The sequence below is a fragment of the Protomyctophum bolini genome (genome assembly GCF_963924005.1).
Source record: "Protomyctophum bolini genome assembly, chromosome: 11".
Taxonomy (NCBI): Eukaryota; Metazoa; Chordata; class Actinopteri; order Myctophiformes; family Myctophidae; genus Protomyctophum; species Protomyctophum bolini.
The window spans coordinates 12,593,733-12,609,512 of record NC_137872.1 but is presented as its reverse complement, the minus strand read 5'-3'; the positions used below and the strand labels follow the sequence as shown (position 1 = coordinate 12,609,512).

The window sequence follows — 15,780 nt, the reverse complement described above, 5'->3', positions numbered from 1 at the left end:
CATTTCGGGCATGTCATTATAGGGCATCAAACATTTGCAATAGCAAAACATTTGCAATTTTGTCACCGGAAATAGCAAATACAAGCTCCCAACGAGATACACGCATACAAATATACATACTGTATATGATTTACAGTAGAATGATCATAAATCATATACGTTATACAGTGTCCATGTTTTTTTTATATTGTGTATGCAAACCAATATGTGGCTGATGTTGTGTGGTGCCCGTTGCTGGCTGGTACCTTCTTCTCGTGGTTGGGGATAATGCAGCGGACAAAGTTTGGGTTGGTGTTTCTTAGGGTGGCCATGAGCTTGGACAGCTGCTCCTTGTACAGCTGGCCCACGGTACGGAACATGCCCTTTCGGGTCTTGAAGGCTCCAGGCAACTCCGACATGCCGGCCACCTTATCCAGGCCCACGATACGATCCACTGAAGGGAAAAAACGAACCAGAACACAAGAGTATGTATTAGAACACATTTGTATTGCCATCATGTGAATACTGTATATGTATTACAGCAGGCAAAACTAAAAATGCATCATGTTCTAAAAAAGAAAGGAGGGTTCCCACTTCCTCCTTGTGAGGCAAAAACAGGAGAGAGGGTGTCGTTGGAAGACCAAAACCAGTGAAACACCACAAACCAAAAACGAACATCGAGTGAATGCAGAGGAGGGGAAGAAAAGATGGAGTGGAGAGAGTGAGGGTTCACAAAATGCTCGTGAAGTGTGTAGGAAGGGCAAATGAGGGTCACACCAAAAACAAAATCAGTGCAGTGAGTGGTGTGTGTGTGTGTGTGTGTGTGTGTGTAAACTATGGTCGCATTCACATCTGTAGTCGGTGCGATTGGGGGGTGAAGTTGCATCATTCTTGAATTTTTGCTGCGTTTGACGCAATGTGTTCAATTCATAAACTACACAGTGAAATCTATGGCGTTAATTATGGACTAATTATTATCCTAATAGTTAGGACGTGAAGTGAGTGAGGGTAATGTGGATGCAGGGGGTGAGTCGGGGACTGGACGTTTGTGAGTGTGTGTGTGTGTGTGTGTGTGTGTGTGTGTGTGTGTGTGCACGCAATAGCTACAAGCCTACAACTTGCCAACTTGTTTTGTAAAGTAGCAGCTAGCCTACATACAGAAATAAACCTGGGAGGTTAATAGGAGTAGCCCATCTACACAAACAAACTCCAGATCAGCGGAGCCGTCAGAATTCCCGGTCCAGTTCGGTACTGCGAGTGCAAACTCATTACTTGAGATATAAGACACCCGATTTTTGCCGATCTAGAATGCGTTTGTTTAATCCGCACCAGAATTCGAATGAGCCTTCACACCTGCCAAACGAAACGTACTTTCTGACAATACGCAGCAGGATTAATTTAATCCAAGTAAAACATCCTGGTGTGAATGCGACGTAAAACTGAATACTTTGTCGCACAGGTCGTATTTGTTGAGTAATGCAACAAAGTATAAACTAGTTTAAGTTTGTCAAGCTACGAGAGTTGAGCTCTTTACATTTTAACTGTGTGGTGTGTCAATGGTAACAAAAAAACAAGAGAAAAAAAAGCACTTTGCCGGCAATTGTGTTCATGTTTAATTCTCTTTTGTGATGACACAACCAAACCCATGCAGTATATACCCATTGCTGCAGTACCCATGATCAACACCAGGGGTCCCAAACCACACTATTACACAAAAAAAGGGGAGAGAGGGAGAGGTAACATCAAAGAGCAACAAATGGTTGTTGGGTAATAAACCAGCAAAACTAGTCTTCACCACACAAACAGCTGGAGGGGAAAAGGACAGTTAAGGACACAAACATCTTTTCACAATGACAAATTCAGTTTCAGAGACACACCTGAAGGTCGGATAAGGTCATACAAACTGGGAGAAGGCTGCCCGATGGACTGTTTGCCATGGTTTAATGATGGAAATAAAATACATAAGTACGTAAACGGGAAAGGTTGTTACGAGAAGAAATCTAATGAGAAAAGAAAACTTAGTCACCTGAGTGAATAGGAAAAGGACGATAAAATAGGCTCCGACAACTCTGTACCTCTGAGACCCAGTAAGACAAGACAAAATGGGGCCATACAGAGGAACAGATTATAGAAAACAAACAAAATGGGAGGTCAATGGGTAAAAAAAAGAAAATAAAAAAGGTCCAGACACCAGACAATGAATATGAGATAAAGAGAAAAGAAGTAGACATGAAAAGTTAAACAGAACAAACAATACAACCAGATTTATGCTTAGTTGTGGGCCGGTGTCACGCACCAAAGAAGCTAAAACATCTGCAACCTCATAACGTATTGCTCTGCCATGCGTTGTGAAGTTGTAGATCTGCTATTTTTTGGTGTGCGACACGGCACACAACTAAGCATAAATCCCTTCTTTGACACGCGCACAAATCCCAGACCAACAATGAACAAATATATTCCAACGATACAACCCAGAGGCAATAAATCCACAGTCAGCACAAGGAATTAGCGTTTGGCTGAACTCACCATCCTTCCACAGCTCAGAGACAAACTTGTCAGTGGACTGGTTGAGCAAGGTGGCCACGTTGTCGTTCAGAGGGTCCATGTTCTTCATCAGCCATTCGTCAGCCTTATAGTCCACCTGAGGGCCGAGTAGAGACAAACCACAGGGTTTTCCTCCAGCCAAATATAGAGGGATGACATCTCTTTGACTTATGAAGACACTTTAGTAATAAAGGGGAGGGGGGGGGGGGGGGTATATGCCATTTTTGCTAAATTTACATCTGCGCAACATTTAATTCACAATGTTCCATTACTTGTTTTTTAGGTTGTTATTGGAGAAAGTAAAAGATGAGCCTTACATTTTTCTTCATTTGCTATAGTACCCCCCTTCACATTCAGTAGATCCTGTGATCTTTTGTGGCCAGATGTAATTTCCTGGAGTCTAGTAGGACTATAGTAAATAAAATAAAAAATTCCTATAAAGTGTAAAAAAATACATATATCCCCATGTTCGAATGCCCCCAAACTCCTGTCAAAAATAGCTAAAATTGCTAAAACGAAAGAAAGCAGCAAATGAAAACACTCATCTTTTACTTTCTCTAATAACCTAAAATATGAACCTTGGTTGAAAAAACAACTCAAATTGTCCTTCAACTATGTTCAAAACAATAGTTATACATTTTATGTAAGAGGCTGCAGTCAATAAACACAGCTGGCTGGTGTCATTATCTTTCTAGCCTACTAAGTGTCTGTGAAGGGTTATCCAGCTGTTCTTATTGAAATTAAAAAACTATACTAATGTATACTAATGATTATGCAAAATAATTGTGATTAACTCAAATAACTGCGATCAGGCAATTATGTAATAATTGTGAAAGGCCTAGATCCAGACGGTTTGCTTACCTTGCCAGCGTAGTGCATGACGCAGAAGTCGGCCTCGTCCTTCAGTTTCTTGGGCTTGTGGAACTTCGAATGAGATCCCTGCTCTTGCAGAACCTTCTCCACAAAGCTCTTATCAGTGGCTTTGGGGAACCAACACTCTTCATCGAGCAGAGCCAGAATACCAGGTGGACTGGCCTGTAGTGAGGAAAGGAGGACTATAACTAAGTATGTATTGATGAATTGTGGATGGGTGAGGCTTATAAATACTTTTTGGGTGCAGGTGGGTCATGGCCGTTATAATTCTTTGCTGTGTTCTAATGTGAAGCGTGTGTGTGTTTGCGATGCAAAACTAATAATTATTGTGCATTTTGTTAGGTGCATATTAGAAAGAACTCTCCAAAACGGCAATAATTATTACACTTCACTTGCAGTGCTTAAATCATTTAAAGCATGTTTGTAGCAGTTTGTCTTTTTCTAGGCTGTAAGAGCGTTCTTTAGTGATGCACAATGAAGACTCACAGGTTTCTCTATGAGGTCAATGCATGGCTGCAGGTCGAGGCCAAAGTCGATGAAGCTCCACTCGATGCCTTCTCTCTGGTACTCCTCTTGCTCCAGGATGAACATGGTGTGGTTGAACAGCTGCTGCAGCTTCTCGTTGGTGTAGTTGATGCACAACTGCTCAAAGGAGTTCAGCTGCAGAGGGGAGGGAGAATGAAGCAAGCATGTTTTTTTATTTATTTATATATATATATATATATATATATATATATATAGAGAGAGAGAAAATACTCCCTCATTTTATATCTCAGTGATACCTACTTGTTTTACATGATATTACATATCGTTGTCGGGAGGAAACCTAACTCCATTTTTGAAGTTTTAGATTGTTTTCTGTCTGTTGTTTCGAAAATATTGAACCAATGGAACCTTTTAACTTCATTGGACCCTGAAACTGTCTCCTAAAACAACTCCACCACCTCTCCCCGTCTCATGCAAGTAATTGACAATATATAGTCAAACACCAACTTCGATGAGGCAGTATTGCAGTATTTTGGAGTTAGGTGTTTGTCAGAGATATATAATATAGATGAAGAATATAATCAAAGTAAATACCGGTAAGTACATTTATAGAATATTGATGAAATACAATTTAGTCAAATAGTGGATTTTTAAATATTATGCATTACGTAACCATTTATTTTACGAATATAATTTACAACTGTGAATGTTTGCCTTTGTTCCATATTCTAAAATGAAAAGGTTGCGTTTCCCCCCTTCTTTTTATTGCTGAATATTTAAGAGTTTGTCTGGGTTCAGATGATGTGCTTTATCATTTTCTACTGTATTATTTTTATTAAAAAATATTTGTATCCGCACCAATTAATTCACAAATGCTATATGCATAGTTGCTCAAGTCTCTGGTTTTACCTCAAAGATCTCGAACCCGGCGATGTCTAGGATGCCGATGAACGAGGCTCCCTGTCTCTTGGTCTTGTCCAGGGCTTTGTTGATCCTCATGACCAGCCAGCGGAACATCCTCTCATAGGTGGCTTTGGCCAGCGCTTCCACTGCAAACTCAGCCTGCTCCTGGGTCTGGGCCTTCTGCACGTAGTCCCTGCCCACCTTGATCCTGGGCATCAGGATGGCACGGGTGAAGTCTGTCACGTTCATACCCAGCAGGTGGCACACCTTCTGGGCCGCTGTGGCACCGAGGACAGAGGAGGAAATTACAAGTAAGTGGATATGCAGGGTTGAAATATTTAGAGGGAGATGAGGCGATAGAGCCTCTCCTGAAAAGTAGATCTTTAGTATCACCCAATTATTTAATATTACAACCATAATCTAGTGCCGACTTGATCCAATATTGTAATCATTTGAGAGTGTAAAAAATATAATATAAAATTGAATCACAACAGAGTAAAAACTTTGCAACACAATGGCAATGTATTTAGATTTACATTGACTGCTACATTCACATTTGAAATGGTACTGGTTGGTTGTAGAGTAGAGTTGTAAAGTGGAAGTTACTGATGTACCGGTAGTCTTGGTAATATAATTAGAATTGTCAGGATTTTTTCGAGTCCGGTACCGATTCCGGTTCTGCTTATCGATTCCGGTTCTTAACGGTTCCCTATTTCGGTTCCAAAATGATATAAAAGAGGTCAAATGTTTAACAAAAAAGCTCAATGTCAGGTAATGTGTCCGATCAGGTTTGACAACATTAATGTTACTTTTTTTATTTACCTTTTTATGCAGTACGTGCGTGTATGAGGGGTTTCACTTAGGGCTGCATTACTTTATGTAATGTATCAAAGAACTGACACAAAATGTATTTTACTTTTGTAAAATCAATTAAATCGATTAGCCCGATTAACCATTTAAACCCCCATTTAATACTTCATCGTAAAACATGGAACAGTCACAAAAATATCTGATCTACAAACTCAGGTGATATTTTTTTAATTAATATGCATTATAGATTAGTTTCAACTAGCTTCATACCAGTGTTATCAGGCATGGAGGCCTGGTCTGTGTGACGCTCCTTCTTGAAGGTCATGTTGCCCAGCTGCAGCACAGCGGACACTACCTTCAGCATGCCTGCATGGGACGAGACAAACGCGTGTTAACACCACGTGGGAATACTCATACCTTCTTTTGCATGACAAAACTGATCTGTGTTATTGTTTGCATCGTTTGCCTTGTGTGTCTTTTATGTCTTGCATATTCTAAAATTCTAAAATAAAGAAAATAGCGGATGAGTGTTCTGAAGATAAGCATCACAGACATTTGTTCTGCACACCTATAGGTTATTAAATCATAATTTTATTCCATTTTGCTCCAGACTCACCAATCTGTTCATCTTCTGGGATGCTCATGATCCTAAAGGCCTCTATGGTCTCTTGAAACAGGTCCTTGTCCTGCTGCCCAGGGATGGTTATGTTTCCGTTTACCATGAAGCGGTAGTTGTTGTAGTTCTCCAGGCACAGCTCAGCTGAAGGAGGGGGAAAAAAAGGTCAGAGATAGAGTGGGGAGAGGGGGGTTGGAAAGACAAAAGTACATAAAAAATCTACAACATGCAGACTCCTTCATTGCAACTATGGAATATCAAAATGTGATTTGACGTGTTGTTGCTCACAGCGCATTTTGTCGCCGGCCCCAGTCAGCATGTAGTAGAAGATGTGGAAGGTCCTCTCATCTTTGGCCTGGCGGATGGCACGGGATTTCTCCAGCAGGTCTGTTGGTCAGCCTGTCAAGGACCAATTTTGTTTAACACTGGACAGCGTGACGTCTAGACTATTGCTTGAAGTTATGAGGATTTCATGTTCCTGCAATAAACTCCAATGCTGGAGCAACATAATAGCAACATCCTAATAGCAACATCTGACTGAAAACAGAAAGACTCTATTTTGTAAAGGATACAGGTTTCGATGTTGGCACCAACGATGTATCCATTCACATCAAAGTTGATCCGGATGAATTTTCCCTAGGAGGCAAAAAGAAAGAAACCTCAGCGACCTTTGCCGAAATTAGCCACATAATATTCCAGCGAGGGGATCGATTTGTGAGGTTGTCCCAAACACAATAGTATCTTCAAATCTTACGAATCGGGAGGAGTTGTCATTTTTCACTGTCTTGCCGTTTCCAAAGGCCTCTAGGATGGGGTTGGCTTGCAGCAGCTGCTTCTCTAGCTCACCCTGATGGACAGGAAGAGAATAGCCCAGCAAAAATGGTAAGATTAGACCAGTAAGACCACTACTTTCCATGAAGTCTTGTCATTTTAAGAAAGAAGAAAATACCCTTTTAAACAAGAGTGAAACCCACTCGGTTCGGTTAAAGGATGTTTCTTTTAAACAATTCTCTACTAAGGGGTCAAATCTAGCCGGACCCTGTGACTCACATGGGTGACTCATTGTTGTGCTTTGTTAGAACTTTTAACCGTCATCTGGTTTTCATTGAAGGCAGCATTACTCTATTCTACTGTGAGAAAATAACCAGTTGAGACACTGGTTTTCATGTTCTTTACACAAAGTGATATCCGTTTACATACTAGTATATAGTAATGGCATACATGTGATACTTAAATAAAGATAAAGGAGAAACAGCAAGCAGTGGACAATATCATAAACATAAGCAGGGATACCGTGTAGTCTCACGTAGCCAGGCGACCAGAGATCTCTGCCTACTGATGGTGGTGTCTGGTGAGTGGTGACATCGAAATTCAACGTACGTATTAGCTAGAACAGCTATGAAAACTAATATCACCATCCAAATATGAAAGACCACCCTAATGCATTTGAAATGTTTTGTTTTAATCTACAATCTTTCCTCTACACTGAATTTAGATGTCACAATTTGGTAGCAGCATATCTTCGATCATCTGGCCATGCAAGACTAGTAGGGATACAGTGTACACACATACAAGTATGACCACACACACAATGCACACAAGCCTTGACCCACACATAGCGCCTTGTTAGTGCCCAACCCTGCAAAACACCCAGTTAAACACGTTACACCTGTGACCCTCATCAGTAACCCTTCACCCACAGCAGAATATCCCAGAGACCACGCATGGACCACATTGCACAAATCTCAAATTCAGCATAAGTTATCACTCTACTGCCGATGACGTCAAGTCATTTTTCCACCACAATTAATTTAGTTCAGTTAGCTAAGTGTACATATAAAAGCCATATGGCCAAATCCATATCAGCCACCCTTTACGTTAATAATCTAATAAAGTTCTCTCTATATATATCCTCACCCCATAAAATCTGAATCATAAACATTCCGTCCTTTATTAGTCCTGGAAAGGTTCGTGGAGCACGGCTTATAACCTTTTTTCAGTAATGTGCAGCACCACCTTCACATGTACACTACATACTGTAGCAAACACACATCCACACCTTGGAGGGGCCAAGTACAACCAGAACTGTCTACAGCTCCAGGACAGAGAAAAGATGCGGCCATGTTAAACATCGTTCACGCGAAAGGGCTTTTCAACCACTGGATAGAGATCACTTAAATGCGGCCATGTTAAACATCGTTCACGCGAAAGGGCTTTTCAACCACTGGATAGAGATCACTTAAATCCCTCCAATAAAAATAGGGAGACGTGCTAGCAAGCGTTCCATCCACAGCTGCCGCTCTGCTGATTTATGGACACAGCCCATATGTTGAGCCTGGGGAATGAAAATAAGATAAATCATTGCTATCACCTTCTTTGTCAAGACCAGAGGGGAAAATGTTACTCTGAGAAGCCAATGGACTTCTTGGCTTTGTTGCAGGTCCCTTGAGGCACATTGCGCAAGCGTTTGTCCCATGTGTCCCCTCAAATAGTGTTTGAGCTTAATGATAAGTGATCCAGGGCCAATGTTCCTTCTGAGACTTGCAACCCATCATAGGGGAGGTATTTTTCATGACACTTCCATACACAGGGCAATGTACTGTGACATAAAGAGCATCTCAATGTGTCTGGCCTCAGATCTTGAAAAACAGTGAAGCATACTTTTAGGGTTGAGTCAGTGAGACTTGAGGAAGAAGTTTGCAAATAGCCACATATTCAAGCACACTTCTGGGACCACAGGAGCACACACGGCAACAATAACTGAAAAAGTCAGCCAGATACGGTACAGACTCCCCCCCAAATGTATCTTTAGCTGCTGGGTTGCAGATTAATCCCAATCAATCCGTTAAATTCCTGCTCCCACCCGTCTGGCTGAAATTTTCACGAAGGAGTTAACACTCACACACACACAAATTTCATCCGACTTCCCATTGGCAATTAAGTGACCCTTGACCCTCAGTACCCAGTGACCCACTGCAGCTCCAGCAGCACAAGGGAAGAGGAGAGAGCAGCGAGGGAGAGAAGAGAGGGGATATCGCTTCATTTATACTTAGTTGCACATTGGTGTGGCGTGCCAAAAATAGCCGTTCTACAAGCTCGTAACAAGTTGCGAAGCTACCGAGCAACTAAGCATAAATCAGGCTTTTAGGGAGTGGAGCGGGTGGAGTAGAGAAGATGAACAAGTAGAAGAGGTGGATCCGGGGGGTGGTGGTGATGGTGGTGGGCGATGATTATATAAGCGAGGGGAGCATTTACATAAGGAAGAATGGAGGAGAGATGAGAGATAGTGGGGTAACTCACATGTGTGAAGATCGAGCTGTTCTGTTAATGGAAGAGAGAAATACAACCTCAACAAAATGAACGCATTGGATGCTGATGTGGTATCATTAAAGCTCCAATGACGTCTCTCTGATAGAAGCAGTTTTCATGGGACCAACTTGGAGACTCTTCCATAAAACTTCTGAATGCACGTTTGTCAAGCACAAAAAAGCACTCAAGAATCTCTGCCAATATCCACAAAACATGTCAAAAGGCATCTAAAAACAAAAGGCACTTGAGAATCTCTGACAATAACTAATACAGAAAACATGTCAATTTTACATTTAAGAGCCTTTTGAGAGTGATTTCTCGTCACAAACACATTGGAAAGATTTACATAATATTTTACATGTCCTTGCAACAGAACGACAGGACTCAGGAAGAAATTGTCTAAGTCGATCTTTACCGGCACTGCAAGTGTTCAAGGAGGAGTCTGAAGTAACGGTCAAACACAAAAAACAGATTTACCAAAATATTTCAGCTCAGCCTTGAAACCTATGTTTCTGTGCCTTCAGATCAACATTTCTCTTTAAAAAATAAATCTGATTTATACTGCATGCTAGCATTGCACACGAAAATAGCCGATTTTGATCTTGTAGATCAGCCATTTTCGTTCTGCAACACTGGCACGCAACCAAGTAGAAATTAGGCCTTTACAGCTACGGTGACACAGTGAGTCAGAATATAACAATGTATGTGATGATGGATTGACAATGATGTAATGATTGTGCCTGGGTCACACTGGTAAATTCTCACATACACAATACAGTCGCAGTACAAAGTGGTTGATGGAGTACAGTAATTACAGAGGAATAGGAAAAGGGCGTATCAAAGTGTACTTAGGAGAAAAATCGGAAATGTTGGTTCAGTTCACGTGAGTGAACAAAAGGGGGTGATGGGAAAGAGGGAGGGTAAGATGGGAAGAGAGGAATACAGGTTGAAACCTAAAAAAACAAAAACAAGGTTATGCAAGGATATAGGAACAGAGGATGGATGCAGGACTGACCTGGTCTTTCTTGGTCTTGTGAGAGGAGGCCACATGAGCCAGATACTGGATAACCTTCTTAGTGTTTTCTGTTTTACCAGCACCTGACTCCCCGCTGGGTTGGAGAGAGGAGGGAGAGACAGAGGAGGGAGAGGGGAGGGAGAGACACAGAGAGGAGGGAGAGGGGAGGGAGAGAGACAGAGAGGAGGGAGAGACGCAGAGGAGGGAGAGAGACAGAGAGGAGAGAGAGACACAGAGGAGGGAGAGGGAGAGAGGAGGGAGAGACACAGAGAGGAGGGAGAGAGGAGGGAGAGGGGAGGGAGAGGGGAGGGAGAGAGACAGAGAGGAGGGAGAGAGACAGAGAGGAGGGAGAGAGACAGAGAGGAGGGAGAGACAGAGGAGGGAGAGAGACAGAGAGGAGGGAGAGAGACAGAGAGGAGGGAGAGACAGAGGAGGGAGAGACAGAGGAGAGGGAGAGACACAGAGAGGAAGGAGAGAGACAGAGAGGAGGGAGAGAGAGAGGAGGGAGAGACAGAGGAGGGAGAGACAGAGGAGGGAGAGAGGAGGGAGAGACACAGAGGAGGGAGAGAGACAGAGAGGAGGGAGAGAGGAGGGAGAGACACAGAGAGGAGGGAGACAGAGGAGGGAGAGAGGAGGGAGAGACACAGAGAGGAGGGAGAGGGGAGGGAGAGACACAGAGGAGGGAGAGAGACAGAGAGCACAAAAGAGGGAGTGTAATGCCTCATTTTTATACTCAAACTATAGTGTCATGTCACTTGCTGGCAAGAATCACGTTGCAACATCATTATGTGATCAAAGTTTGAGCTCAGAGGTATAGAGAGAAGGTTTAACAACTTTTGTCAATGGTGTCTTTTGACTCACGTGCAAAGAATGGACTGGTCTTCACGATCTGCAAAGAAAGAAATAAATCGTCATGCAACAGTTTTGAGCAGAGTCACAAAGTAGCATGGCATGTTGAGTGATTACAATCCAATAAAGTGAAGTTACAATTGAATTCAAGTGTGGAAAACTTCATATAAAGTGTACACTGTGCATTTGTTATCTCAAAAGAACATGCAGTTGTGTCTGTATAGCAGGAAGTACTGTGGGAACAGACAGGAAATTAATATCCGGCTTTCTGTGAGTGGAAATGGTGCTCGCAAGTAGATAGCTACAGTAATTAGCGTCCGCCTATTTTGCAACTCCAAAAGCTTTTCTGGAACCAAATATGGCAGAACAGGACATGAGTGAGTGGGTATGACGGAATGCCAGAGAATTCTGTACATTGAGATAATCAGGATCTGGAGGATCGCTTTTCTCAGCCAAGACAATACATACATCATGTCATAGTGTGACGCATCATAAAACGGACACAGGACAGAGCTTGTATAGAAAAGATTATAAACAGAACTGGTGCCAAGGACCAAATAAAAGTTGTAATTCATGAAAAGTCAACTTCAATTGTTGAGCCGTCTGTATTATTAAATTCATGGTGTTTGCTTCACGATGTTAAATGGAGCTTTTGTTTAGATTTTATTTTTTCCTTTTCCCACCAACGTAAAATGTTTTGGTGCACTGCAGATTTTCCTTTTTCCATCGATATATTGCAACATCCTACTAATAAACCTCTGTCTGTCCGTTTTCTCCTCAGAGATCAGATCAATAGGGCATGCAAACCTCGAACCTTTGGTATGCATTTTCGGGGGGTGCGCCATTTTGATTGTGATGAGTCACTACTATACCTGGCCAACGGATAGGCATACAGTGGTGGAAAAAGTACTCAATTGTTTTACTTAAGTAAAAGTACCACTACTGCAATTTAGAACTACTCCGCTACAAGTAAAAGTACGGAATTGAAAATGTACTTAAAGTACTAAAAGTACTCATATTGCAGGGCCAGCAGACCACGATAAAACACGGCTTGTTAAAAGAACGGGCGCGATGCGAAGGGAGGGGACCATCACCATACCCAAGTCCCCTCAGCCCCATGTTCCCTCATTCCAAAACAGACCCTATATTCCCTCTGGCTGTAAGGCATACATTTTACTATAATGCTACCCATAGTTCACCCTGCAGCAACAGCATCACATTGCAGATACCAAGTTACAGCAATGACACTACTGGCATCTAGTCAATCTACTTTATTGTTATAGCAAATGCTCCACAACAACACAGTGAACTCCAGTGAACGTTGTTCGTATGTCGGTATACATTTTAATATTCACAAATTTAAATATATAGTGTCAGGATGACATGCTCATTAATATGCTGCAGGAGATTTGTGGTATTGTATGCGATATCGGTACCACATTTGTCATGGTATGTGTGAGTCAAGTAAACTGTATGACCACAGTGGAAAAGAACATGGCATGACATAATTAAAGAGGGCAGAACTGGACAAGTAAATAGTTATATTTTTTCGCAGTTGAGAGAAAGTGTTTCAAAGTGTCAAATTACAACAACAACTAAATCATAATAACACTCAACAAGCATAATTCATGGATTGGAAACCCTTGATCCACAGACCTCCTCCTCAGCTCTCAAGGTTGGGCACCCTAATCAAACTATTATTGTGACATTCCTTTAAATCCTGACATGGCCTTCATTAATCACTCATGTACTTAATTATCGGTTTTGAATCTCAGGTATGTTTCCAGGTCATCTTCATAATTTTCTCATCAACATAGTGTACAGTATGGTCAGTACCACACAACAACTATTTAAGCTACGTTGACACAAAAAAAACTCTACTAGCTTGTAGAACTTTAATTCCTGTCTCCTCATGTCCCCAAGTAACACTGTCCTCTGAAAGGCCATGATCTGCAATAACCTAATATGAAGTATACTGCGCATCCATTCACCTTTGCAGCCAAGTGTCCCTTTCTCGGACTGCAACTGTACTTACTATATAAGACCCATTTATTGAAATCCCAAACAAATTATAAGTGATCGGTATGCAACAGTTGGCAACGAGTCGACAGCATGGCCACTGCATAGCTCAGTGCTGGCTGCTGCCTCACATGGGCGTGCCTTACGGAGCCTTGTTCAGTTCCCAAGTTGAGTGGACAACGTCAGCATGATTCTGTCATCGTCAACACTGGATGCAAAAGGTTGCTTTTGGTGCCGGGATGTGGACACACAAGGTACCCGACTACTTGCCTGCCGAAGCATTACAATATGTCACTTTAAAATGATAAGAGAACACATCCTCTACAGCTACTATAAGATAACATATTGGGAAAAATAAATATGTTTTTGTAATGCCCAAAGCATCTCTATGCGCAAAGCATAGACCTCTGAATACAATAGCTGCATTGTTAAAGGGAAATGCATAACAGGACTCAGTGTTGAAATAACAGGGCAGGCATCCAAGAAGATCTAAAACAAAACGTAAATCTCAATGAGAAATGGCCTCGTCACTCCACAGATACGACCCCTTGCCGTTTGAGGGATTGGTGTCGCAGGTTGATCAGGGTGCAGACTTACCCTGCATCATGCTTCTGTAGGATGTGTCAGTGATGGCGTAGATGTGAGGTGGCATCTCGTGTCTCTTCTTTCCCTTGTACATCTCTACGATCTCTTCAGAGTAGATGGGCAGGTTCTTGTAGGGGTTGATGACCACGCAGAAGAGGCCAGAGTATGTCTATAATACAGGCAATACAGACAGGGAGGTGTTTAAAAATCACACTGCACTTGAGTCATCTTTGGTGCCACCGGTGGAACAGCTGTGTAGCACAGTAGAATCTTAGTAGATGAGGACGTGAAGGTAGGAATTAAGGTCGGATTGTCGGAAGGTTGAACATAATTTGATGAATACATTTAATGCAGATTGACAATGGTGTTTATGTTTATTGCAGATTGACACTGGTGTTTAACGAAGTACAGAATGAGGGACATTTCATCCAACTGATGAAATGTTCTGCTACTGCAGCAGTATAGAAATATGAACGCAAGACACATTGCATTTAAGATGAGCAGTAAGGACAACAAACGAGAAACTCATCCCTATTCATTGCACACACATTAGCCTCACTGTCCTGAGAATTCAGCCAAACATGTCTCCTAAGTGATGACCGAATCGTCACTCCTCCACACTGCATGTTACAACTGAGTGACGAGTGAATCGCTGCAGATGAACACGGTTTGACACCTACATCTTCAGAGCACTTCAGTCCATCATCCTGTGTTTTAGCTTTTTTTTAACCTATTGAATGTTAAAAATCCTCCTCCATTCCTTTCCCTAAACCCCTGCAAACCATTCCTTTCACTGGACAGTCTGGGTTCTTTCTGTTGTCCTACAGTTTTGCTTCAAGCTATCCCACCCCTCCCTTGCATTTCGTCTGCTCATCTCCCGCTGCATTCCAGTGCTGCCCTCCACGAAGCTCTGGACCCTGGCTATGACCTGCCAGTGATCTCTCAGTTTCTCTCTATGCCAAGAAGAGGTCTGTTCTACAGGGCCCCAATGCAGAGGGGGCTCAGCGAGAGTAGGGTTCTGGTAGTTCAGGGCGGAGGGTTACCGTGTTGACATGACCGGGGTCATGGCGCCATCTAAAAAAAAGGGGTGAGCAAATCACTCCCAGACCAGGCAAGACACTGAGGTACGGTAAACTGCATCAATTATAGGGGCAACGATAACAATTACAGCACCATTAACATTCCATATGCACTTCACTTCCATCTCTGCATGAAAGTGGGCTCTGAAGACCCATAACTTCCCTCCTCCACTAAAAAACACCACATTCTTTAGATCTTTCCCTCAGGAGAACATTGTTCCCCGAAGCTTCCTGTTTACAGCATAACTCCAAACAGAGAGAAATAGAGGGAAAGAGAAATCTGGTCTTCCTACCAAACCTTTTGTAAACGCATCGGACACTGGCTTTGCAGTGACAATGTGCAGTTGCACACAATGGGTTGTCACAAAAACAACGGTGCATAATGGGATGATTAGGAGATGGGGGTGTGGGGGCAGTTTGGAGACTTTCCAGGACAGACGGACTGGGCCTAGGCTCCGATATGAGCTAATGGCTCTTTCGTAACCACAGAGAGGGGCCTTAGATAACATCACCGGGACAAAGTCGCCACAATTATATGCTTTAAGGGAGGTGTCCAAAGGGGAATAGCAATACTGTGGTATGTAGGTCTGTTCCTATTTTGGGCATGTCAAAGTTGTTGATTTTCTATTGGGAGCAATATTGCATGCGTAGAAATTACTACTAGACTACCACGCTACATGCATTCGTAGAAATTCCTACTAGACTAGTGAGAG

At 42.4% G+C, this 15,780-nt stretch overlaps 1 protein-coding gene across 2 annotated transcripts in view; it reads right to left on the bottom strand.

Annotated features, from left to right (window-relative positions):
• The window catches only part of LOC308324579 (myosin-9-like), a 43,588-nt gene that overhangs the window by 14,069 nt on the left and 13,739 nt on the right, over nucleotides 1–15,780 (bottom strand). The window contains exons 3-16 of one of the 2 annotated variants that reach the window (XM_080776674.1): nucleotides 14,001–14,157; nucleotides 11,397–11,424; nucleotides 10,536–10,629; nucleotides 9,512–9,532; nucleotides 6,966–7,058; nucleotides 6,784–6,847; nucleotides 6,500–6,598; nucleotides 6,212–6,355; nucleotides 5,866–5,961; nucleotides 4,792–5,063; nucleotides 3,883–4,056; nucleotides 3,385–3,558; nucleotides 2,506–2,620; nucleotides 246–433 (exon numbers count right to left, since the gene is read on the bottom strand). In XM_080776674.1, the coding sequence (XP_080632800.1) occupies nucleotides 246–433; nucleotides 2,506–2,620; nucleotides 3,385–3,558; nucleotides 3,883–4,056; nucleotides 4,792–5,063; nucleotides 5,866–5,961; nucleotides 6,212–6,355; nucleotides 6,500–6,598; nucleotides 6,784–6,847; nucleotides 6,966–7,058; nucleotides 9,512–9,532; nucleotides 10,536–10,629; nucleotides 11,397–11,424; nucleotides 14,001–14,157 (1,719 nt within the window). The remainder of the gene's footprint in view (nucleotides 1–245; nucleotides 434–2,505; nucleotides 2,621–3,384; nucleotides 3,559–3,882; nucleotides 4,057–4,791; nucleotides 5,064–5,865; nucleotides 5,962–6,211; nucleotides 6,356–6,499; nucleotides 6,599–6,783; nucleotides 6,848–6,965; nucleotides 7,059–9,511; nucleotides 9,533–10,535; nucleotides 10,630–11,396; nucleotides 11,425–14,000; nucleotides 14,158–15,780) is intronic. The other variant, XM_080776675.1, reaches the window with a different exon arrangement.